The 26,615-nt window shown below is 40.3% G+C and overlaps 1 protein-coding gene across 2 annotated transcripts in view; it reads left to right on the forward strand.

Moving 5' to 3' along the window:
• The window catches only part of TMEM245 (transmembrane protein 245), an 83,606-nt gene that overhangs the window by 45,479 nt on the left and 11,512 nt on the right, over nt 1-26,615 (forward strand). For both annotated transcript variants that reach the window (XM_070375151.1, XM_070375152.1), the window contains 6 exons: nt 3,223-3,354; nt 7,377-7,499; nt 7,628-7,773; nt 15,265-15,365; nt 16,222-16,396; nt 20,553-20,747. In XM_070375151.1, coding sequence (XP_070231252.1) covers nt 3,223-3,354; nt 7,377-7,499; nt 7,628-7,773; nt 15,265-15,365; nt 16,222-16,396; nt 20,553-20,747 — 872 coding nt within the window. The remainder of the gene's footprint in view (nt 1-3,222; nt 3,355-7,376; nt 7,500-7,627; nt 7,774-15,264; nt 15,366-16,221; nt 16,397-20,552; nt 20,748-26,615) is intronic.

Below are 26,615 nucleotides of genomic sequence, written 5' to 3' on the forward strand. Positions count from 1 at the left end.
GTGCGTAGAGGACAATGGGGGAAGGGCTGTAGAGTCAGCAGTAAGCCAGGCTTTCTTCCTGCAAACTTATCATATGCAAAAGTTTAGGTGAATTACATCATCTTCTGGCCAAGAGGCCTGTTAACATTTTATGATCCTTTCTTCAGAAAACTTATTTTTCTCTAAAGGTGATCATTCTAAAGTCAGGTGCCACCCTCCAAAAGCATTAGATAAAGTTGCATTCCTATAGGGCAAAGGTGTGGTGGGCTATAACAAGAAAAGAATTAACTCAAGGGTCCAAGGTTACAAACATTAAAGCTACTACTTACATTCCTGTACACCAATTATATTAATCAATACACTGCCAGGGACACAGTAGGTAAGGGATATGGAAACTTAGCAGCAAACACTGGCCCAACAAGTGAAAAATGCTTCACCAATACAATCTCTAATCAATCTTTTAACTGCTCAAAGGAATCTGTATTTAGACAGTTTAGAACATCTCATGCCTCTCACGGTGGGGAGGCTGTGAACAATCACATGTGGCTGGAAGAACCTATTCAGGCAGGCTAGAGGACTTCCAAAGGAGTTTGTAGGTTGAAACACTCTTGTCACGCCCAGGAACTTTATTAACTGGAGCTGTAAGTTAACTCTTTTTCAGAGAGAGGTGGTGGGGGACAGCCCCCTGTAAAGTCAGAGGTGTAGGTGAGAGCACAAAGCAGTAAAGTAGGCAGACTCTGGTTTTCGGGGTAGATGCTCGAGAATTCCCAGGGGGACTCCTGAGGCTTGATCCCGCCTTTGCGTATGCCGAGCCTCCTTCCTCATGACCTTTGCCATGGGCGAAGTTCCTCACGCTGGCTCCCGGCACTCAACAGTGTCTCATCTTCTTAACCAGATCTGTACAGTAGAAGTGTGATGCAAGCCGTATATGTAATGTTAACTTTCTAGTGGTTGCATTAAAAAAAAGAAAGAGAAAAAAAAAACTAAGGATGGATGAAATTTATTTTAATAATGTATTTTACTTAACACAGTATACCCAATATATGTCATTTCCATATGGAATGAATGAAAAAGTGATGAGATTCTATATTTAAATCTTTTCCATTCTGAGTGTTAGAGATCTGGTTTATCTTTTACACCAAGAGCATATTTAGGTACTCGGTAGCCACAAGTGGGTAGTGGCTACTATTTGGGACAGTACAGCTCTGGAATTAAGAACTTTTTCTTTGAGGAAGTTAAAATAGATCTGAAAGTTTAGAGATAATTATTTTATTTTAAATAAACCTTTAGTGCTACTTGTACTGATGAGTATCATTTTTTACTAAATATAAAAATGACTGTTTGAAAGCAGGTGGTCATGCAGGCCATTCTGTACACTGGGTTGGCAGGGCCCTTGGGCCATCAGGGATTGTGCTGTGGAAGATGCCGATGCAGGGGAGAGAAATCGAGTGGGGCAGAGTTAGCTTGGGTAACGGGGAGGAGGGCGCAATTGAACATTTGCATATGTTCCCCAGTGACAATGCAAGAGCATTGTGTGCTCTTGCCAGTTCAGTTCAGTCGCTCAGTCATGTCCGACTCTTTGCAACCCCATGGACTGCAGCACGCCAGACTTCCCTGTCCATCACCAACTCCTGGAGCTTACTCAAACTCATGTCCATTGAGTCGGTGATGCCATCCAACCATCTCATCCTCTGTCATCCCCTTCTCTTCCCTCCTTCAATCTTTCCGAGTGTCAGGATCTTTTCCAGTGAGTCAGTTCTTTGCATCAGGTGGCCAAAGTATTGAAGTTTCAGCTTTAGCATCAGTCCTTCCATTGAATATTCAGGACTGATTTCCTTTAGGATGGACTGGTTGGATCTCCTTGCAGTCCACGGGACTCTCAAGAGTCTTCTCCAACACCATAGTTCAAAAGTATCAATTCTTCTGCACTCAGCTTTCTTTATAGTCCAACTCTCATGTCCATACATGACTACTGGAAAAACCATAGCTTTGACTACATGGACCTTTGTTGGCTCTTGCCTAGGAGAAGTTGAAGGAGTGGTGATGGGTTTTGTGGGTTTTCAATAATTGAGAGTTAAAACTCACTGGGAGTACCTCCTGGTGGTCCAGTGGTTAAGACTCTGAGCTCCCAGTGCAGGGGGCCTGGCTTTGAGCCCTTGTCGGAGACCTAGATCCCACATGCCACAACTAAGAGTTTGCCTGGCGCAACTAAAGACCCCACAAGCTACAACTAAGATCCAGTGGAGCCAGATAAATAAATAAATATTAGAACCAAACAAAACCTAACTGGGGAATCTCTGGGTAGATACCTGCTGAAGAGCCAATTACGAAGGTTGTATCTTGTTTCTTCTGCTAATTCTGGGGCTTCTGCTTACACACAAACAGCTTTTACTGTCCCTCAGCCACTTGGAGCTTCCTGAATGGTCCAGGGAGGTCAGTCAGTGTTTTAAAAGCATAGGTTTATAAGTGGGTAAGTGCATTGCTTACCTCTTTTTCTAGGACCTAATGTTTTCTTTGCTAATGAAGATTGGCATCCCTGGGTTTTTTGGAAAAGTGCGAAAATGGAAACACATGTAAAATGTTAAGAATCTACTTCTATTTCTAAACTTTAACCTTACTAGTCGCTTTGTTTATTCATCACCCTTCCACATGTGTTATTCTTGCATATCTGCCAATGTAATTCTTTTCCCGATAGACAAGTTAGATTTCTCCTTTGCACCCTTCTCTTTCATATTCTGTTTTTCCCTCTTTTATTGAGATATGATTAATACATACCATTATATTTAATATTGCTTTTAGCTATACTTTTTCATATTTTATTTCTCTCAGCTCTCTTTAGCTTTTTGGAAGAGTAATATGGTAGATGAGGAAAGGAGGGAAAAAGCAAAAATGGGAGACTAAAAGAAAGGTTAGAGGGGAGAAAGGGGGGGAAAATAAGATGAAAGTATATGCTGTGTTCATGTTCAATTGAATATACTGATGAGTAAAGTGTGTTCATGAACATGCTTAGGAGGGATGCACTTAAGCTAGGCTGAGACACAGTAGCTAGAATATAAACAGAGAAATATATTTTGGGTCTTTTTGATGGAGTTCTTTGTTAATTTCTGATATAATACGAAGTTTTTCAACTCTGTGTATTTACTAAACTGCTCAAGTGGACCTGAAACAAAGTAGGCTATTTATGTGTCTTCTTGTCTTCAGGTTAGGACGGGGATTTCATGTCTGAACTGTTTTGTTCCACAGAACGTATCACACTCTGGAAGGCACAGAGGGCACAAGTTGCACATAAGCCGTCAGAATAGCTGGCTGGGGGACATTCTCGACTGGCAGGATATCGCGTCCTTTGTCCACGAGAACATTGAGACGTTTCTTTCGGTAAGAAATAGTATTTTTTAACTAAATTGGACTTAGGAAAAAACAGACTCTAATTCCCAGGTTTTTTTCACACTTGTAAATGTCTTTCATCACCCTGTTTTTTAATGCCATGAGATTTTGCAGTTTTGAGAGTTCTAAATGCACCAGAAAGATGTCCCAAAGCCATAGGCCTCGAGCGTAGCTCCCCTGATCCCTCCTCTGTGGTTGAAGAGTAACCAAGAGATGCTGACTCAGGAAGCGTGCACGATGCTGTGGCTCCCGGGTTCTGAGACTGATGTCCTCTTCCCCTAGACTGATCAGGATCCCCCTCGTTGAACCACTAGCAAGGGAAGCCGCCTTTGGTTGGTGAAGTCCTTTGGCAGATAGAAATATGGTTCCAGTTACAGTAGAGAGACTGGATGTTTAAAGGCTTAGATTTCTGTCATCCCTCCTGTCCTTCCTTCATGCGCCATCCACCTCTGCCTTGCTTTCCAGAAGATCGGAGGCAGCAAGGAACAGTTTGCAGTGTTGCTGAGTTTCACTCCGTAGCGTACTTCGTGAGGTCTCTGGGCCTGTGGCTTTTCACAGAGATGAGAAATCCTCTCTTGTGAATAAACTTGTAACTCTTATCATGTTAATAGAAATGGAGGTTTGGGACTTCCCTGGTGGTCCAGTGGTTCGGAAAAGCCCTTCCAGTGCAGAGGGTACAGCTTCGATTCCTAGTTGAGGAGCTAGGGGACCCCATGTGCCTCGGTGCCAAAAAACCAAAACAAAATGGAGGCAGTGTTGTGGCAAATTCAATAAAGAGTTTAAAAAAAAAAATGGTCCACATCAAAAAAAAAAGTCTTTAAAAAAATAAAATTTTTTAAAAAGTGGAGATTTGCTGTGCTAGATGTTTTTAAATTTTAATTTTTATCAGGACAAGAGATGACCATAGCTGAAAAGTCAAAGATGCTTGAAGGTGTTAAATAGTGAATAGCATTGCCCCTGCTCTGTGCTTCCCCCTTCAGTCTCATTCTCCAGAGCTCTGCGTTCTTTTAACTTTCTCTGTGTATTTACCTCTAAATTTCTAAAATAATATTTATGCTGCTCTTCCTTGGTTTCATAGTGTTACCTTCGGCTTCTGACATGGAAGATGGAGAGACGAGTCTCTCAGTGCCTCCTTACTGCTGCCCTGGGGTTTTCTTAAGACTCTGTTGGCGCTTTGCCCATTCCTGCACTCACATTTTCCCATCCTCCCAGTCGCCTAATAGAGCTGTGATAGTTTGACGTTAAATCTAGAAATTCATGTCCTTGAGTTCTAAGAATGTTGCTTTTGATAATCCCCTCCCTCTGTTTTCTCTAGTCCAGTGGCTCTCAAACTTTTTGGTCTGAGAGCTCCAAAGAGCTTTTGCTGATGTGCATTCTATTGGTATTTATTGTATTAGCAGTTAAAACCGAGAACTTTAAAAATATTTAACAGATCACTAAAATATAACGTTACTTGTTGACATAAAGAACATGCTTTTTGTGTTTGAAAAATAACCATTTTCCAAAACAAAATAATGATTTAGTGATAAGAGTGGCTTTCATTACATTTTTGCAAACCTATTTAATGTCTGGATTCTCATACTTGTTCCTGTACTCAAGTCTGTTGGAATATGTTGTTTTGGTTGAAGTATGTGAGGAAAATCCAGCCTCACACAGATATGTAGTTGGAAAAGAGAGGGAAGTCTTTTAATAACTTTTTCAGATCATTGTGACAATTCTTTGATACTACTCTGACACTTAACAGATGGTATTTCTTTAAGGTTAGTTGCAGTGTGGAATTTGAAAGTGTTATCAGTGAACTTTTTCTACTCTCTTATATTAGGGTCCATGGATCTGTCTTGGCTAGGAATGGATCTTTCACCCTTACATGATTTTGTAATGTGCACTGGTCATTTGGAATTAATGTTCATTAATTTCTAAATATTGACATATTTTATTATACAGTATTAAAAAAAAATCACGTTCTTTAACATCACCACCTATCTCATCAGAAAAAATTTTAAGAAATGTCAAGGTCAGCCCTTGATTCAGTTTTTTAGTTTTATAATACCCAATATCTATTTCTTATTTTCTGAACCTTTCTTCTTAATCCCTTTGAGTACATAGAAAAGTTACTGGATTGTGGCTGGCAACTACCAGTCTACAGTTAATGTATTCCGTTAATTTCTTAAGAATTACCACAGCGTATTTCCTATCAGTTTGACCCAGAAACTTTTAAAAAAAATTTTTAATAAAAATTCCAAAAGACTGAATTCCCCAAAAGAATGCTTGTCAAAATCACAAGTAAGGGCATTGTTGGTTTGTTTCTTAGAATCAGTGGCATTATTCATTCATTCTTTATCCCGTAAGGTCAAAACAGTCAGTCATGCATATTTTTGTAGGCATCATGAAGCATTTGCAAGATTTTATGTAAGGGGTTATTGTAAATGAAACTAGCCTTCCAAACTCCTCTCATGAAGGCTGCGCTGAGGTTTGCAAGAAACATCGAGGACAACAAAATATGCCTTTTATAAGTCGTACATTTGAGGCAGGAAAGGAATGGATAGGCCTTTCATAGAACAGATGGTATAACTTGGACATATGACAGAAAACAGAATTTCTCTTTTGAAAAGGGCACCAAAATAAAACAGATATTAGGAGTTCTGGTGCCCAGCTCTGGTTCCACTTATTAGCTTCAGGCCCTTGGGCAAATTTTAAAAAATCCTTGAGCTTCAGTTAGTATATCTGTAAAACAAAGATGATATCATCTCCACTGCTTCCCTCACTACCTTGCTGTGAGGTTTAGGGAAGCATTTTGAAAGCTATGATGGATGGTGTTTTTCTGATCATCTTGCTTCCGTGTTTTTCATTAAGAGAGAGGATAGTCCTCTCAATATGATTTAGGTATTGACCATCCAGTGATGTCCATGTGTTCAGTCATCTCTTGTGTTGTTGGAAAGAGGGTGTTTGGTGTGACCAGTGTGTTCCCTTGGCAGTACTCTGTGAGCCTTTGTCCTGCTTCATTTTGTACTCCAAGGCCAAACTTGCCTGTTACTCCAGGTATCTCTTGACTTCCTACTTTTGCATTCCAGTCCTCTGTGATGAAAAGGACATCTTTTTTTTCATGTTAGTTTTAGGAGGTCTTATAGAACTTCACTGAACCGTTTAACTTCAGCTTCTTCAGCGTTAGTGGTTGGAACATAGACTTGGATTACTGTGATATTGAATGGTTTGCCTTGGAAATGAACAGAGATCATTCTTTCATTTTTGAGACTGCACTCAAGTACTGCATTTTGGACTCTTTTGTTGACTATGAGGGCTACTGCATTTCTTCTAAGGGATTCTTGCCCACAATAGTAGATATAGTAGTCCTCTTGGGGATAATAATAGAACAGACAGTATCAAGTAGGACTTTAAATTCATGAAGAGACAGGAAATGGAAACATGTAGGGGTACTATAAACATTATACGTCTTCTTTCAGTCATATTTAACATGTATTAATATCTGGTTCTAGTGAATTTGCTGGTAGATCAAATGAACTCAGTAGGTCTTAATATAGGGTCATATCTATCTGAGGAAAGATTTTCAGTTGCAGAGCTCTGACCCCATCTGTTCATTTTGTTTTTGTAACTTCGGTTCGTTTCTGTTATTGTGACGTTAGTGGTCATTGAAGTGATGTTTTATATTTTTTGATTGTTCTAAGTTGGAGATGGCAAGGTGGTAGGGGAGGTGACTAATAAGCAGATATTAGGATTTCCTGGCCTGCACTTGTGGTCCTACAGGCTACATCCAGTCACAGGTTACATTCTGGCATGTTCTCCTGTAGGTATTTTTTCTCTGTGCCATGTTCACATAGTTATAATCATGCTGTGTATAAACATTTTGTGTCTGGTTTTTTAAACAGAGCATTATATCATCAGATATACTTCTGTGTTACAGCAGGGATGTTTTAATGGCGGCCTACTGTTTGCAGTAGGTTCACCATGATTTGCCTAACCATTTTCCTTACTGAGCATCGTTCGAATGTTTGCAGATCTTAGAGTCTCTGTGGGTCGTCATGAGCCGGAACGTGAGTCTGCTCTTCTCCACCATCACCACGCTCCTGACCATTCTCTTCTACAGCGGGACTGCCCTCCTCAACTTTGTCCTGTCGCTGGTATGTCCACACAGCCGAGCACGTGTTGCACGCCTTCCCCAGTAAAGCATATTCTTGGTTCCGCTTGTGTTTCCTTCCTGTAGTTTCCAAATGTGGTATTTTAGGAGATACTGTCCTTTGTTTTGCAGATAATTTTCCTGACCACACTATTTTATCTGTTAAGTTCCAGTGATGAGTACTACAAGCCTGTGAAGTGGGTGATAAGCCTGACACCACTCTCTCAGCCAGGTCCTTCTTCTAATATTATTGGCCAGTCTGTGGAAGAAGCTATCAGGTAGGGATAAGATTTATGCTGTTCTTACTTCCATCAGAAACTGCTCTCCACGAGAGGCCTGTTTTTCTGTCTTCCTAGCAGCATTCAGTGCTAAACGACTGAGGGACACTGGTGTTTTCAAATTTTTTAAATCTCTTTTGTGAGGATAACGTAAAACATTTTCCGTGTCCTGCTCTCAAGTCTGTGATGTGCAAAGATCCAGTGGCCTGTCCCCATCAGCTTTCCATCCACAGGCTCTTACTCAGCTCCTAATCATCACGTGGTTTATTCAGGAGAAGCCCCTCCTGCACCACACGTACACCTCACCTTCTCTCAGAAGCCTCTTCGTACTCTCAGGAATTCTGACTTTGCTCATGGAGGAGAGTAGATGGCCTTCCTGTTTCTTCCTATTGCCCTCTGCAGCCAGGCTGTGCCCTCTGCAGGGGGTACTTTGGATCCTAGAAATGAGAAATTTGGAGTTATCTCCAAATCATAGGCTCTGTGTGAATCATAGGTTCTGGCCAGAAACTTCCATCATGTCATCTCATAACCATGTATCACAGGCTTGACTTCTGAATGAGCTGATTCTTCAACTTTCATTCTTCGTATTCTCTTTCCAAGTCACTGACTCCCTTTTCCTTTTCATCATGTCAGGTAGGGAGAAGCCTTTTGCAGCCTTGTTTCAGCTCCTTCCCCAACCTTTGTCCCTCATTGTTCTTAACTCATTAGTAAGACTCTACTTCATTTGACTTCTGTTGAATAGCTACTCAAATTAAGTCCTCATGTTATCCATGAGAGCTTGTTTTTTTAATAAGTTGTTAGGCATCTAAAGCTTCTCTGAATAGTGAATCTTCGGCTGGCATTTCTGTTTCCACATACTTTTAAGAAAATGGTAATTGCTTGAAACTAGTCTTCAACAGAAATCTTGATTTGACCTGATAATTTTGTCTGACTGATTTTGGCTTTTTTTTCCCCCCACTGTGTTCATGTAACAGCTGATGAGGATACCACTTTAATCTTTGGAAAGTCCTTGGTTACATTCAAATAGCATGCATGCACCTAAACTGTATTTTTCTCTGGAAACTTTGCTGGGCTTTCCCCCCTTGTTCCTCGTGGACTTTATTAGACAGTTGTTTCAGTCACTAAGTTGTGTCTGACTCTCTTGCAACCCCATGATCTGCAGCCCGCCAGGCTCCAATGTCCATGGGATTTCCCAGGAAGAATAGTGGAATGGGTTGCCATTTCCTCCTCTAGGGGATCTTTCTGACCCAGGGATCAAACCCTCGTCTCCTGCATTGGCAGGAGGATTCTTGATCACTGAGCCACCTGGGAAGCCGTTATTGGACAGTAAGTGGGATTAAAAACAAGAAAGCTTGTATCCCCTTTGGTGCTCTCAGGGATCCACCCGGAGCCATCCATGTAATTTTTCCAAGTTTGGGACTATACTGTCTACTGTAACACCTTTCAGGGTGAAGTTGTCTTCAGGAAAGATAACTTTTTGATTTCAGCAACCCTTCTAAGCCTATTTGACCTTCGGTTATCATCTTTAGCAATAGATTAGTTTATCTAAGTGACATCTGTCTGACTCAGATAAGTTTATGCAAATATTATCATCAAAAAGGAAAAATAACTTTGTTTTCCCAGTAGGGTAAAGTTATGGAATCAACCATATCAAGGCTGTCAGAATCCCTCTAAGTGCTGTTACTTAAGCCAAGTCTTAGAGAAAATTATCTAGCTTGTCTATAAAGAACTTAAAGAAAGAGACTGCATTTTCCTGACATAACCTTTATTAGCATAGCTGACCATCCTCTGAGTATCTGTCACTGAGTCATTTTTTTCCACACCAGATAATGCCATCTCCTTTGTTTTAAACATTACTCTTTAATGTCGTGGTTTCTTGGAATTGGTAAGCAAAGCTGTGATTTGCACCCACATCCAGCTGATGGAGATCACACATTCTTCTGGTATACCATGATGCTTTCCTCCAGGAGGAAGTGGTTGTGTCAAAAGTGATGAACTAAATTTGTGGTATTGTAAACATTATTCAGCTGGACACATGAAGCCGGCAGCTAAAAATTTAGTTCTTTGCAGAGAAAGACAAATACCATATGATAGCACTTATATATGGAACCTAAAAAAAAAGGATGTGAACGAACTTATTTACAAAACAAATAAACTCACAGACATAGAAAACAAACTTGATTATCAAAGGGGATATGGAGAGGGTCAAATTAGGAGTTTGGGATTAAAATATACACACTACCATATATAAAATATAACTAGGACCTACTGTATATCACAGGATACTCAATATCTTGTAATAACTATAATGGAAAAGAGTGTAAATATGTGTATATATATGTATGTATAAGTGAATCACTTTACTGTACACCTGAAACAAACACAACATTGTAAATTGACTGTATTTCAGTGAAAATTTTTTAAAAATTGAGGTCTTTGTTTGAGGAAGTAATTTGAGGTTAGAGAGAGTATAGTCATCTACAGCGATATAAGCAAATATATATCTCTTTACAGGTTAGATTTGCTTTATCTTCTTGGGATCGTACACATTAATTATGTGCTGTAACAGTAGCCCGTGTCTTGGTTCTAATGTGTACTCATACAAAAACCATTCATTTTATTTTTAATATGGAAAAAGTTTTAACAACCATCAGGAGCAGTACAACAGTCCTAATTGATCTCAAAATTGATAGATTTTTGTGAGTCTGAAAAATATGGTGCAGACAAGATAACTTGGGCCATTTTTCTAAGCACAACTCTAAAGGTATATAAATTATAGATTATAATTCAGGATGATTTTTAGCAGTCTTAGTGGTTTTTACTTCTTTACTGGGTCAAATTCAAGACTTAAAATATGCATTTTACATAGATGCCTCTAAAGAAATTTCTCATGTATGTAGGATAACAATGAGCTCTAGTTCCACAAACTGTCAGTTTTTTCGCTCTTAGGGATTATATTCAAGATGGAATATGTTTCTTCAAGGAGACAGATTTTAAGAGGGAAAAAATTCTATAAATGATCGTGAAAATATTATTACAATGTCCTGAGGCTGTAGTTTTGTCTGTAAGTTATCAGTTATATCAGATTTTATAAGCACCAATCATTAGTCGTCATCATTGTTACAGTTAAGTGAGTTATTAGACTCACTTCACATTATTCATTAATAAGTTAAAAAGTGGAATTGAAATTGGGAGTGAACTGCATGTCCAGACAGTGAAAGTGTCTTTGTTCTTCAAGCTTTGCCTTCTGAAATATGTGGTTATTTGATATAAACACTGTCCCATTGAATTTCTGAATCTTTGTTATTTTTCTCCATTCTGGATAAGTGTTCCTCTGTCCTGACTACATTTGTGGTTGGGTTTACATTTCATGAATTTTTGAGTTCGTGGCATGCATCCTTTACCCGCAAACCACGTTCCTGCCCTTAGAGCATGTCGTGCCCTGAGTGTTTGCATCACACCCTTCTTCCCCGATGCCCCATCCTGCTTGCTCTGGTGGAGGTATTGCACATGACTAAGTTGCATGTTGTCACGGCCTCAGTGCAATTTAGTGTGTGTGATATTTTCACAGGAGTGCATGCACACGGGTATGGCTCTTGCTTGTGGGATTACAGCTTCTCAGGGCGGTGGGTGGTGGGGGCCCTAGTGATCAGTTTGATGGGAGAATGCGTGTACTGTGAGATTTTCATTTGGAAAGTAAACATGCTTCCCACATCTAGTTTTGCAGAATTGAAAATACCAGGGTTAATAGAAATCGATGTCAATCATTTAGTAAATCAGTATTCGCAGTTTTCACTGGAAATATTAAATTTTAAATATTCATTGGAAATTGTTGTAGATTTAAGATTATAAATATTGTTTAAGTTGAAATGTATAAGGAAGAGTTTAAAGCTGTAAGAAAATATATTTTCACTTATTTGAAGAGATTTCCTAATGCTGTAATAGAGAGGCAGAATTTCATGCATATTTGGGGAAATTAAATTAATTTGTTTAAAGTAATTTATTAATAATTTAAGCTAGAGTTCTTAAATAATAACCAAGTCAGTAAATATAATGCCTTTTTCACTTGCTTGATTAAAGATCAACCTAATAAGCCTAAACTTTGCTTCAGGTTTCTAAGGAAAATAAATGACTTTTAAAAACTTCATATTTAGTTTTTCTTTGTGGTGCTTTAAAAATGACTAAGTTCATTTTATTAGTCTTATAATAGAACTAGTGTTGAGATACAGATGTTTGCTATTTGTCCGTGTAACTGAAACAACCTCTTGTTGATTTTTTTAGTTAGTGCTAGAGGAGTAAGTCGGAGAAGGCAATGGCACCCCACTCCAGTACTCTTGCCTGGAAAATCCCATGGACGGAGGAGCCTGGTGGGCTGCAGTCCATGGGGTCGCTAAGAGTCTGACACGACTGAGCGACTTCATTTTCACTTTTCACTTTCATGTGTTGGAGAAGGAGATGGCAACCCACTCCAGTGTTCTTGCCTGGAGAATCCCAGGGACGGTGGAGCCTAATGGGCTGCCATCTATGGGGTCGCACAGAGTCGGACACAACTGAAGCGACTTAGCAGCAGCAGCATCAGAGGAGTAAGTATCCATTATTGGTAGGGATTGTCAAAGACACAAAACCGTGTATTAACTATATAAAAATATTGAATTAATATTTCCCACTACCACGGACTCCACATGGTTTCATGTGATGCCTCTGCCATAGGCTTGTGTGTGTGACTCACTGTTACTTCCAGTGGGACGGAAGGTGTCCATGGGAGCAGCCCATCCTCAGCCACTTAGCAGCACACTACGTCTGTGTGCACAGCATGCTTTCCCCTTCTGGAAATCCAGCGTCAACAAAGTTTCTGTCCGATTTACTGTGAAACTAGGTCTCTGGGGTGGCTGGTAAATCAGGGGAGGGAGTTGTAATGAAGGGAGCTGGCGGATCCTTTTCCCAGTTGGGTTTGTTGTTGTTTAGTTCCTAAGTTGTGTCCGACTCTTTTGTGGCCCCATGGGATTTCCTAGGCAAGAATACTGGAGGGGGTAGCAATTCCCTTCTCAAGGGGATCTTCCTGACGCTGGGTTTGAATGCAGGTCTCCTGCATTGCAGGCAGATTCTTTACATTGCAGGTGGATTCTTTACCATCTGAGCCACCAGGGAAGCCCTCTGGGAATAGCGTACTATAGTGATTTTCTTCCTACTAGAGAAATGATTTCATTATCTCTTGGCTTAAAGCTCAACATTCAGAAAACGAAGATCATGGCATTCGGTCCCACCACTTCATGGGAAATAGATGGGGAAACAGTGGAAACAGTGTCAGACTTTATTTTTCTGGGCTCCAAAATCACTACAGATGGTGACTGCAGCCGTTAAATTAAAAGACGCTTCCTCCTTGGAAGGAAAGTTATGACCAACCTAGATAGCATATTCAAAAGCAGAGACATTCCTTTGCCAACTAAGGTCCGTCTAGTCAAGGCTATGGTTTTTCCTGTGGTCATGTATGGATGTGAGAGTTGGACTGTGAAGAAGGCTGAGCACTGAAGAATTGATGCTTTTGAACTGTGGTGTTGGAGAAGACTCTTGAGAGTCGCTTGGACTGCAAGGAGATCCCACCAGTCCATTCTGAAGGAGATCAGCCCTGGGATTTCTTTAGAAGGAATGATGCTAAAGCTGAAACTCCAGTACTTTGGCCACCTCATGCGAAGAGTTGACTCCTTGGAAAAGACTCTGATGCTGGGAGGGATTGGGGGCAGGAGGAGAAGGGGACGACAGAGGATGAGATGGCTGGATGGCATCACTGACTCGATGGACGTGAGTCTGAGTGAACTCCGGGAGTTGGTGATGGACAGGGAGGCCTGGCATGCTGCGATTCATGGGGTCACAAAGAATCGGACATGACTGAGCGACTGATCTGATCTGATCTGGACTAGTGTATCTTTGTCCTTAGGTCTCTTATGAGAATACAGCTCATTGCCCCATTTTTTTCTAGGCTTATGCCTTGGGGTATCTTACCCTTTCCTATGATTGGGATTTTTCTGGCATATCTCAAATTTCTTGTCCCAAGTTTGCTATTAAGCCTTGTCTCTTATTTCCAGCTGCCTCCAGGGTATTTCCATCATCCTTTTTTTGGCTAAACATGGCCCAACTAAACATATTCCCTTTTCTTGCATGTTCTCTCCTATTCTGGGTTTCTCCATGACTTTCTGGGTTTCTCCACTGCCATTCTTTCTCCCTCACATTTAAAACCCAAATCTCTCATGTTCCTTTTTTCTTCCATGTTTCCTATTCAATTACTCTTCAGATCGTTTGTATTTCCTGTAGGCTATGTCCCTTCCTTTCAGTCTTTCTGATACCTCTTCCATCTGTGTCCTTATTGTCAGAGGTCATACAGCACCTTTAAGATATTTTTGAGTGAAAGCTGCTGGTCAGTATGACAGGATTTTACAATTTGGGAGCCACTCTGTCACCAAGTCCGTGTCTTAGACTGGTATGAAATGACTGAATCACCAGGTTCCACAGTTCGACTTTACTCTCACAGTACCCCTCTTGGGATGCTTTAGAAAAGCTTGGTGTGTCCTTCTCTGTATACAGCATCACCTTTGCTGCCACGGTCTCTGCTTTTTTCAGTTACAGACAGCTTTTCCTTCTCTGCTGAGTGTATGAGCGTGCCTCCCGCGTACCCCACAGATTCCTTGTTTTTGTGACTTTGTGATGCCTTGGGGCGATTTTAGGTTTGTTGCCTTTGTGCTCTCTCTGAGCAGTTCCTTATGTCTCCTCCTTAACACAGTCCCACCTTAAGTCTTCCAACTGAAAAGCAAAAATGAAGTATCCGAGATTGCATATTTTCACTCCTATTAATCATTGAATATGTGTGCCTGTTTTTACACCTCTTATATTTTAATCTCAGGTGTTACTTTGGAATTAATAAGATTTATATTCTGTAAATTCTCTCCAAGTGACCTACATTGTTTGATACCATTTTTAGACGTTACCTTGTAAGTTGGGTTGCATGGTTTAAAAAATGTGGAAACATTTTGTTAACAAAAGAAGAAAGACTGATGAAGTACCAGTTATATTATCCCTCACTTGCTCCTCCCAAGGGGAGGGCTGGTCACAGCCTGGATGTCTCAGAATTTAATTACCTCCTCAGAAATAAGATAATCACACTTATTTTTCTTTCTCTTTATTTTGGTGGTGAGTAATCTGCTTCAGAAGTGAAAAGCTGATGAGTTATTTCAGTGAATAGGGTATCTTAAGGTTTTTCTGTTATCTTTTTATTAGTGAAATTTAAAGAACAGTTTAGTAAATCTATTGCAAGGTTTAAATAGAAGATTTGTATATTTTATTGAAATAAAATGAAAACAGCATTCTCAGGCCACTGGAAAAATGGAAGCTGTTATCAGATTTGGAATAAAATCTAGAAGCCTAGAAATAATTGATTTTTCTGAGTCCCAGTATGATACTGTGTTTATTTTGATTCCACTTTGTCTTTGGACATTCTAGAGGGGTGTTTGATGCTTCCCTCAAAATGGCCGGCTTCTATGGATTGTATACCTGGCTGACTCATACTATATTTGGCATCAATATTGTCTTCATACCGTCAGGTAACAACTGTCCAATAACTTCTGCTGTGCTCTGTTTAAGGAACATTAAACCATTTTACATGTATCGTTATCTTCGTCAAACTTGAAATGCTAAATTTTGATATCTAGTCTAGATTAGCAGCAGAAATGTGATTTGTAATGTTTGTTTATTGCTGTGTCCCCAGTAGCTAGAATAATACCCAGTGCATAGTAAACACTGCATAAGCAACAAGTATTTATTTGTTAATTGAACATACTATTCTGAAAAGGGTTAATTGTGAAGTAAAGTCCTTCAACTAGCAAGGTTATTGTGGTGCGGTTTTTTTTTGTTTTTCAATACACTTTATTAGAAAGAAGCAATGTAAGGAATATATGTTCTCATCTGAGATTTATAAACTAATCTCTGAGTTGGCTTTGGTCTCAGTACAAATATTTGGCCAGTGCTCTACAGTTATATCATAGGACTGTACAGTTGTCATTTGGTGTCTCTGAGGGGGTGGTTCTGAGACCCCCTGAAGATTCCAGAATCTGTGGGTGCTCAGCTACCTTGTTCCACATCTAAGGATACTGAGGCCAACTACATATGTATTAACTAGCCATCGATTGAGAATAACAGCTGTGGGACACTAACATTTGTGACTTAAGAATAGAAGTAAACACACACTTCAGAAGGATTTTCATGATCCAGTTTTAAGATCTTTTAACAGCTGATTCAGTTAAATAGGGCGTATCGTTGCCCTGAAATTTGAGTATGTATTTGTTTAACTTGTTCTGGTGGAAATTTTTAAACAGTAGGAGCTAGTGTTTAGATTCTGCTATTGGTATTGCTTTGATGATGATGTTAAAGTTGCTTCTTCTTGTTTTAATCTTGTATTAGCCTTAGCAGCAATCCTTGGAGCAGTGCCATTTCTGGGCACATACTGGGCAGCAGTACCTGCAGTTCTTGATCTGTGGCTTACCCAAGGCTTAGGATGCAAAGCCATCTTACTGTTGGTTTTTCATCTCTTGCCAACCTACTTTGTAGATACTGCCATCTATTCTGATATATCAGGGTAAGTATTGCACTGCTGCAGTTGGTGATGAATCATATCCAGGAATTTCTCTGGCCTTTTTTTATGAAGGTTTATTTTTTTCCTTTTCTTTTTGGGCCTGGGTGAAAGGACAGGTGATAATAATCACTTCAGTGAAGTAATCTTTTGTGATCCCACTGATATAATCAGAGTTTAATGTATATGATAAATATCATTCACAAGGTATGTTATTTTGTTCGTAGTAAGTAGTATCTACAATATATGAGACCATGGGCTAAAGTAAAACTGTGAATACTCCTCTGGTTTAGTGACATTTAATGTAGGAAAAAGTACTCCTGTACATACTTCAAAATAAGAATATTTTAAGTACGGTAAGAAGTTAGTAGTTATTTTCAGAACTTCTTTGCTTTTGGATAAACACATTTTTAGATTTTATGAGGATTTCCATGTAAAATGAAATCTCATAAGTTTGTATCTGAGAAACAGTGCTTTCTTTCTTACTTAAGGTACTATAGTGTGGTGCTGTGATGAATACAGGTTAAATTTAAGGCAGAAGCCAAACTAGCAATATAATAAATATGTCATTTTTGTAGATCTTGATGTCTCTTTTAGCAATTTGCATTTACTAAATCAAGCTGATTTTCATTTAGCCACATATCAAGATAGACATTGCTTATTAGAATCTAGAATGTGACCAAATAATTGAATTTTATTCAGCTACTCAGATATAGAATATGACCTACTTAAACTATCATCATAGTTAATATATTAAGTTTTCTTTGAATAAAACTCATTATAATAAGGGTAGACAAGATCAAAGTTTATAGGAAGAGGACCCTTCAGTTAATTTGAAATTATGAAGAGACAAGTTATATGCTACCTTGTTTTCTTCCTAGTTAAAGTAAAAAGTAAATATATAGAACTACTAAGAAGCCCCAGAGTTTCAGAGCAAAAAGAAACAAGCACATCCATAAGTGAACTTTAGGGGGACTTTTGTGCCTAAAACATCAATATAAAAGGAGAACTTCACTGTGTTTAACTAACATTTAATAGTTGAAATTTAAATAATAGCTAGTTACATGGTTTATAGTTAAGTATTTTCATTTCTTTAAACTTTGTTGTAAATTTTATATTAAGGTTTTAGCTAGAATTGATGTTACTATTGTAATTGTCTTGGGGTGCTATGAACTACACCATATAAAATGGCAAACTCAACTGATGGACGTGGCGTGTGTTGTGACTGCCCCACCGCCCAGCCGTTCCCCTATCTTCTTCCTTTCCTCGGGTCTCCCTAGTCACTGAGACACAACAATATTGAAAAAAGACCGGTTACTAACCCTGCAGTGGTCTCTGAGTGTTCAAGTGAAAAGAAGAGTCAGATATTGCTCACCTTAAATCAGAAGCTAGAAATGATTAAATTTCATGAACAAGACATATTGAGAGCTGAGGTAGGCCGAAAGCTAGGCCTCTTGAGCCAAACAATTAGCCGAGTTGTGAATGCAAAGGAAAAGTTCTTGAAGGAAGTGAGAAGTACTCTCCCAGTGAACACATAGATGATAAAGAAACAAAACAGCCTTTTTGTTGATATGGAGAAGGTTTTGATGTTCTAGCTGGAAGATCAAACCAGCCACAACATTCCCTTAAACCAGAGCCTGATCTGGAGCAAGGCCCTAACTCTTTAATCCCGTGAAGGCTGTGAGAGGTGAGGAAGCTGCAGAAGAAAAGTTTAAAGCTAGCAGAGGTTGGTTCATACGCTTTAAGGAAAGAAGCCATCTCTGGAACATAGAAGAGCAAGGTGAAGTGGCAAGTATTGATGTAGAAGCTGCAGCAAGTTATGCAGAAGACCTGGCGAAGAAAAGTAATTCAGGTGACTACTACATTAAACAGATTTTCAGTGTAGACTGAACAGCTTTCTATTGGGAAAAGATGCCATTTAGGACTTTGAGTGCTTGTTTTCAAAGCCTAAAAGGACAGGCTAATTCTATGGCTAGGAGCTAATGTAGCTGATAACTTGAAAATTGAAGCCAGTGCTCATTTCAGTTCAGTTCAGTTGCTCAGTCGTGTCCAACTCTTTGCGACCCCATGGACTGCAGCACACCGGGCTTCCCTGTCCATTTACTGTTTCAGAAATCCTAGGGCCCTTAAGAATTGTGCTGAATCTACTCTGCGTGTGCTAGAAGTGAAACAACAAAACCTGGATGATGGCAGCACTTCCATTTACAACATAGTTTACTGAATATTTTAAGCCCACTCTTGGGACCTACTGTTCAGAAAAAAATGAGTTCCTTTTAAAATACTCTGGGACTTCCCTGGTGGTCCAGTTGCTAAGACTTTGTGCTCCCAATGCAGGGGGCCCAGCTTCAACCCCTGATCAGGGAACTAGATCCCACATGCCGCAACTAAGAGTTTGCATGCAACAACTAAAGATCCTGCATGCTGCAGCTAAGGTCCAGCACAGCCAAATAAAGGAGTAAGTATTTTTTAAAAATACTATGGGTCATCTGACAACACACCCAGTCACCCGAAAGCTCTGATGGAGACACTCAATGAGGTTAATGTTGTTTTCATGGCTATAACACAACATGCATTCTTGCAACCTGTGGTTCAAGGAGTAATTTCAACTTTCAAGCCTTATTATGTAAGAAATGCATTTTGTAAGGCTATACCTAGTATAGATACTGATCCTATGATAGATCTGGGTAAAGTCAGTTGAAAACCTTCTAGAAAGGATTTACCGTTCCAGATGCCATTAAGAACGCTTGTATTGCATTGGAAAGAGATCAAAATATCAACGTTAACAGAAGTTTGGAAAAAGTCGATTCCAACCCTCATAGATAACTTTAAGAGGTTCAAGACTTCAATGGGGAAAGCAGATAGTAAGAGAACTAGAAGTGGAGTCTGAAGATGTAATTGATTTACTGCAATCTCATGATAAGACTTTAATGGATGAGGAATTGCTTATGGATAAGCAAAGAAGGTGGTTCCTTGCCACTTGGAATCTACTGGTAAAGATGCTGTGAAGATTGTTGAAATGACAACAAAAGATTTAGAGTAGTACATCAACTTGGTTGATAAAGCAGAGGCAGTGTTTGAAAGGATTAACTCCTGTGTTGAAAAAAGTCCTGTGGTGACTAAAGCTCTCAAACAACATTGCTTTCTATGGAGAAATCACCAGTGAAAAGAAGAGTCAGTCAGTGCAGCAAAACTTTATTGTCTTGTTTTAAGAAATTGTCACAGACTCTGCACAGTCTTCCAGTGGCCAGTCATGTTGATCAGTCAGCAACCATCACCATCGAGACAGGATGCTCCACTAGCAGAAAGATTACAATTTGCTGAAGGCTCACATGACAATTAGTGTTTTTACGAATCAAGTATTTTTTAATTAAGATACCTTACATTTTTTTAGACATAATGCTATTGCACACTTAAAAAGACTACAGTTCAGTGTCAACATAATTTTTATATACTCTGGGGAAGCAGAAATTTCTTGTGACTCACTTTATTGCCATATTTGGCTTTATTGTGGTAGTCTGGAAGCCGAACCTGCAATATCTCTGAGGTCTGCCTGTGTGTTATTTCATTCCAGTTATGTAAATGATACTGTGATAAGCTAGAGGACATCCTATGAAATAAAAATCTTGGGCTTTCTAACAGATGTTTTTCTCATGAGGCCTTTTATCACTCCCTGTGTTAAAATCTGTATTTTAGGAGGTTGCTAGAAGCCTAACTTAGGAATGACAGGAATGCCATTGTATTGTTATCATCTTTTTAAAAAAAGCATAATGAGTTGAATTACATGCTTAATTTTGCCCACTTAATTATTCTAGACAAAGGTAAACCTAACAGGTAGCTTGTATAAACCAGTCCTAAGCTAACATTAACCCACCTCGGATGGCCACGTAATGGTACCTGTTAACACTCCCGACTTTACTCCTCAGTTGCCGGACCTACAAAAAGGCAGATGTCACACATGTAGGCAGGAAAAGTTTTGCATATTGATACTTTTACAATTAATATTCAGATATCCACATTGAAGTGATCTAAAGAAACTGATAACGCAATTCAGAAGTCAGGTGTATTAGGGAATGAACAGTGTGTCAGAGAATGTATTTCCGACTTACTCCAGGGTTTACATTTTGTTAAAAGTCACGCGTAATCTGTGTGCTCTTCATTTCAGAGGTGGCCATCCTTACTTGACGGGCTTGGCGGTGGCTGGTGGAGCGTACTATCTGGGCCTGGAAGGAGCAATCATTGGGCCCATACTTCTCTGCATACTCGTGGTCGCTTCCAATATTTACAGTGCCATGCTAGTGAGTCCCACGAACTCAGTGCCCACACCCAACCAGACCCCATGGCCTGCTCAGGCTCAGCGGTGAGTTCCAGCTGAGGGATCATAAACTGTGTATGAAATTGAGCTCACCAGTCTCTGTTTTCACCTGAGTGCAGTCTGTTAAGATACGGAATATCCTTTGGCCTGCTATAGAGCTGCTACTTTGCAGATTCCCTTAGCTCTCCCTTGTGTTGGAATCATATTTCCCAATATTGTTTTCTTTCTTGATTTCTTCCTGCTTTTTGTTGGAGTACATCCTCCTGTAGATTTTTGGGAAAGAATGCACGGGAGATAAATTTAGGGGATGATATGTGTCTGTAAAGGCTTCTTCTAAAGTCATTCTTATTCAGTAGCTTGCCTGGGTAGAGAATTCTGTTTAAAAATTTTTCCCTGTGTAACTTTATTTCTTCATTGTTTTCTAACTTTCATGGTTGTCAAAATTCTGAGGCCAGTCTGATTCCTGATTCTTTGTAATTCAAATGTTTGAAAACCTATAGGGTCTTCTTTTTTTGTTGTTGTTTTTTGATCTGTTTTTGTTGTTGTGTTTGAATTGGCACTTCTATCAAGTGCCTCTGTGACCTTGAAAACTGGAAATTTATGTTCTGCCATTCTGAAATTTTTCTTCAATTATTTTATTAATGATTTCCTTCTCTCCCTTTCAAAAACGTATTTTTATTTTGATGTTGGCCCTCCTACACTGGTCTTGTCATTTTTAAATCTTTTCTCTGATATTCTTCTGGTTCTGTCTTTTTGGCTTCCATTTTCTGGATTATTTCTCCAGTTTTATCTTCTATCATCTTTGTAGAGGTTTCCATTTGAGCTATCATATTTTTGGGCAGTCTGGTTTGTTGAGATATTATTTGTGTAAATAAAATTTGCCTTTTTTAGCGTATAAGTCTGTGTTAGTTTTCTATGATATGTAGCAAATTTTCACTAACTTAGTGGCATAAAGCAACATGTTTATAAGAAAGTCATTTATAAGAAAGTCAGAGTACAGGTACAGTTCAGCTGGGTCTTCTGCGTAGGCTCTTCCAAGGCTACAATCCAGGCATGAGCTCAGGCAGGGGCTGCATCTGCAGATTGGGATTCTCTTCTAGGCTTGCTTGTTATTGACAAAATTCCTTTGTTTGCAGTTGTAGCCCCAGGTTGAGGCTCCTACAGGCTGCCTCTTTCCATAGGCATTTTATAACACAATGCTTGCTTTCGCCAGGCCTTCAGGAGTATTTTTCTGACTTCTGTCGCTGATGGCTAAGACTCTTTTGCAGAGGGCTCACCTGATTAGACCTGGCCCACAGAACATATTGTCATTTTGATTAAAGTCAGTTGCTTGGGGACCTTAATTACATCTGTAATATCCCCCAACCTTCACCATATTAACACAATATAATCACAATATCAGGGGCCTCCCTGGTGGTTCAGTGAAAAAGAATGTGCCCACCAATGCAGGGTATGCAGTTTTCATCCCTGGGTCAGGAAGATCCCCTGGAGAAGGAAATGACAACCCACTCCAATATTTCCCTGGGAAATCCCATGGACAGAAGAAGCCTGCCAGGCTACCACTCATGGGGCCACAAAAGAGTTGGACACGACTTAGCGACTTAAACAACAGCAACAACAATAATCACAGTATCAGGTATCCGGTACGTTTGACTGTCAGCTGATGTGACGAGTGAACCACTCAGGATTTGCGGGGTGGTTATTATGTGTGTCCCCATAATATAATCTGCCCAGGACCATTGTCTCTGCAGCCATTGGTGTCAGTGCTTTTTGGCTTCCCTGTGGGGCTGCTAAATTCCTTAGTGAAAGATCTTTTAATCTCCTGCTCAGAGGTTGGTGGCCTGGCTGCCAGCCTTCTGGGAGCCAAGACAGGGAAAGGAATCGGACGGCATTTGAGATGTAAATCCTCACTCAGTCTGCCACGGTCAGTATGCACCCCTACCCTTATCCCTGCCTGTTGGCCCCCAGTCCAGAGACTTTTTTGTTTTACCTTCTCTAAGGGAGGAAAAGACTCAAATTTCTGCCAGTAACAGGAGCATTTGCCGGGCTGGGTGGAGGGCTGGGTGACAGTACTGGACCCATGAGGTTTACTGCATTTTCGGCACACTTCACAGCACCTTCTGTGTCTAGTCCCACCTTCAACCTCATTTCCAAAGTTACTTGATATCACCAACTCCTGAGCCTTATTGAATAACTCCTGGCTTAGGATTCAGTTTTTTAGGTCATGCTGGTCATAGCAGTTCTTCATCTGCTTTCCACTTTCTGAAAGTTTGTTTCTTTTAACCTCTTATGTTGTCTTTTTTAAGGGAGGTTTATGCTGTCTAATGGTTTTAAAAATAAATATATATATAAATATCGCTTTATTTATTTGGCTTTCGTCAAGTCTTAGTCGTAGCACAGGGGTTCTCTAGGTGTTGCAGGGGGGCTTAGACATCTGGGCTAAGTTGCTCCAAAGCATGTGGGATGTTAGTTCCTGACCAGGGATCGAACCCCCGTCCCTCTATTTTGCAGGGTGGATGATGAATTCTTGACCACAGGACCACCAGGGAACTCCTTCTAATGGGGTTTTGAAAAGGCCTGAGGGAATCATGTGTCTCACACAGCACTTCCTGGTGGAAAGTCTAAATGGCCTCCTAAATAGTAACAACCAGCTGCCACTGACATTTATTGGGACTCAGTGTGCCAAGTTCTGTGATAAAACTTTACCTGCATTGTCTTATTTTAGTTAATCTGTCCAGTGTTTCCATGTGAGGTTAGGAACAGTTGTTTTCCGTATCTTATAGATGAAGTCAAGGCTTAGAGAGATTATCCTGCCTGTAGTCACGTAGAAATAAGCAGGTGAGGTAGCGTGTTTTCAACTAGAGATCTTTCTTTTCCTTAACTATCCCGCCACCCCTTTTCAGGAAGACATTCTCCTCTGCTTCCTTCCTCAGTGATGGTACCCCTCACTTACATGTGCCTGTGTGGTCATCCTTACAGCCTCCTGTCTTCCCAAGTCACCATCTTTACCCAGTCCTACCTGTTTCATCTCAAATCCACCCTTTCCTCCTTTTCTCCAGTGCCACCCACCCTGGGCCCAGCCACAGGGTTTCTCACCTGGACTATCGTGGCATCTCAGTCTCCCGGCCAGCCTCTCAGCATCCACTCTTGCTGTCTTCCAGTCTCTTGACACTGAGCAGATGAGTCCTTTTTAAAGGGGAGACATATCTGGTCGTGATGCTCTTCTATCAGAACTGGCCTCCCACTGTTCTTACCAGGAAGATCGAAATCCTTCCAAGGTCCTGCGTGGTCTGCCTGTGCCTGGCTTATGCATCTGTAATATCTTCCCCTTGTCAGAGCTGCAGCCACGCTGGCTTTCTGCCAGGGCCTCAGATACACCAGCTCCATTCAAACCCTAGGCCTTCAGACATGCTGCTTTCTGTGTCTGGACAGATTCTCCCCCTCCCCTGTCTTGCCTTGCCTAATTAGCTCCTAATCACTCTTCAGATTGTAACTCAAGTGTCAGTCCATCAGAGCATTCCCTCCTCTCAAGATTAGGTTATGTCCTGCGTCTAATGCTCTTAAGGATAGCACCTCCTACCTTTCCTTTTTTAACAGCTTTCATTTATACACTTTTGTCTTTTCCCTTTTTACTGTGGTTGCTGCTACCCCCGGGCCGTGCCCATTTTAGTCACTGGGGTATTCACTGTACCCGTCAACCTTCAACAGCGCCCTCTTCCTAGTTCAAGGAATGATTGGGCTGTGAGGGAGTAGTGTCTACTGGGTCATCAGCTATGGAAGGGTTCAGCTTGTCTTAGAACTCTCATGCTGTAACATGAGAATGTCTGCGTTCCATTAGACCTTCTAATTGTCGACACAGGCACTGGTGGCTGAGAAGATCCATCTGCATGACTATTTCTGTGCATTGTTTCTAGGTCCTATGTAGTGCTTCTCACTGTTGATAGTGGGGAATACACTATTTCATGGTAGTAAATGTTGTTGACACAGCACAGCTTTGGGCTCCCAGCTGTTTTGGCCTCAATTCAATAATCAGAACCTATGGCTTCCCCTGTTCTCTACTAACACTGGGACTGTCTGGGAAGTGTGGGGAAGGACATAACACCCCTGCAATCACACATTTTCAAGTCTCAATACTTTTTTGATTTTTGGACAGAATAATCAGACTTGATTTAATGTACTTATTTCATTCCTACCAAAACCTGAGCAGCAATCTTTAAACACTAAAGCTCAGAAAAACCTGTAAGAAGGAAGTCAGGGCATATCCCAGGAACTCCTCTGAGGATGCTGTTTGCTATATTTAAGTTTTCCTTTGCCCTCTGCCACACCTTGATGTGACCAGAGGTGACAGCTAGAAGGTGGTTCTTTAAGGAACTCAGCTTTACCTTTTGGGGGATAGAGTTATTAGTCAACTCATTGCTGTTTTTAGAAGCATTATCTTAACCTGACTGTGATTATCTTCCATAATTTAATACCCAAAGTTCAATCAAAGGTCATTATCTTTTTATGAAAGAAATTACAAATGATTCCCAAATTAAGGTTTAACTTACGATTTTTCAACTTAGTGATGGTGTGAAAGCAATACACGTTCAGTGGAAACTGTACTCAGAGTTCTACTGTTGATCTTTTCCTGGGCTAGTGATATGTAGCACAGCTCTCTCTCGGTGCTGGGCACCGGTGGCTGCAGCTCTCAGTCAGCTACACGATCACAAGGGGATACAACTGATATGCCTATGACCAAGCGGCACCCAGACAACAGTTCTGTTTTTCACTTTGAGTACAGTGTTTGGTAAATTACTTAAGATATTCAACACTTTTATTCTAAACCAGGCTTTGTGTTAGATGGTTTTGCCAAACTGTTGGGTTTCCCTGGTGGTTCAGTGGTAAAGAATCCACCTGCCAGTGCAGGAGATGCAGGTTTGATCCCTGAGTGGAGAAGATTCCCTGGAAGAGGAAATGGCAACCCTTTCCAGTATTCTTGCCTGGTTAATCCCATTGACAGGAGCCTGGTGGGCTTCAGTTCATGGAGTTGCAAAAGAGTCAGACATGGCTTAGTGACTAAGCAGCAACAGCACGCCAATTTAAGTGTTATAAGCATGTTTAAGGTAGGTTAGGCTAAGCTGTGATGTTTTGCAGGTTAAGTGTATGAAATACTTTTTTGACTTAAAATATTTTTCATGTACAGTGGGTTTCTTGGGACATGTGTATGTGTGTGAGTCGCTCAGTCATGTCTAACTCTTTGCGACCCCATGGACTGCAACCTGCCAGGCTCCTCTGTCCATGGAATTCTCCAGGTAAGAATACTGGTCAACACTGAAATCAGATTGATTATATTTTTTGCATCCAAAGATGGAGAAGCTCTATACAGTCCACAAAAACAAGACCAGGAGCTGACTGTGGCTCAGATCATGAACTCCTTATTACCAAATTCAGACTTAAATTGAAGAAAGTAGAGAAAACCACTAAACCATTCAGGTATGACCTAAATCAAATCCCTTATGATTATACAGTGGAAGTGAGAAATAGATTTAAGGGCCTAGATCTGATAGAGTGCCTGATGAACTATGGAATGAGGTTCGTGACGTTGTACAGGAGACAGGGATCAACACCATCCCCATGGAAAAGAAATGCAAAAAAGCAAAATGGCTGTCTGGGAGGCCTTACAAATAGCTGTGAAAAGAAGAGAATCGAAAAGCAAAGGAGAAAAGGAAAGATATAAGCATCTGAACACAGAGTTCCAAAGAATAGCAAGAAGAGATAAGAAAGGCTTCCTCAGCGATCAATGCAAAGAAATAGAGGAAAACAACAGAATGGCAATAACTAGAGATCTCTTCAAGAAAATTAGAGATACTAAGGGAACATTTCATGCAAAGATGGGCTCGATAAAGGACAGAAATGGTATGGACCTAACAGAAG

Source organism: Bos mutus, chromosome 8 (genome assembly GCF_027580195.1).
Source record: "Bos mutus isolate GX-2022 chromosome 8, NWIPB_WYAK_1.1, whole genome shotgun sequence".
Taxonomy (NCBI): domain Eukaryota; kingdom Metazoa; phylum Chordata; class Mammalia; order Artiodactyla; family Bovidae; genus Bos; species Bos mutus.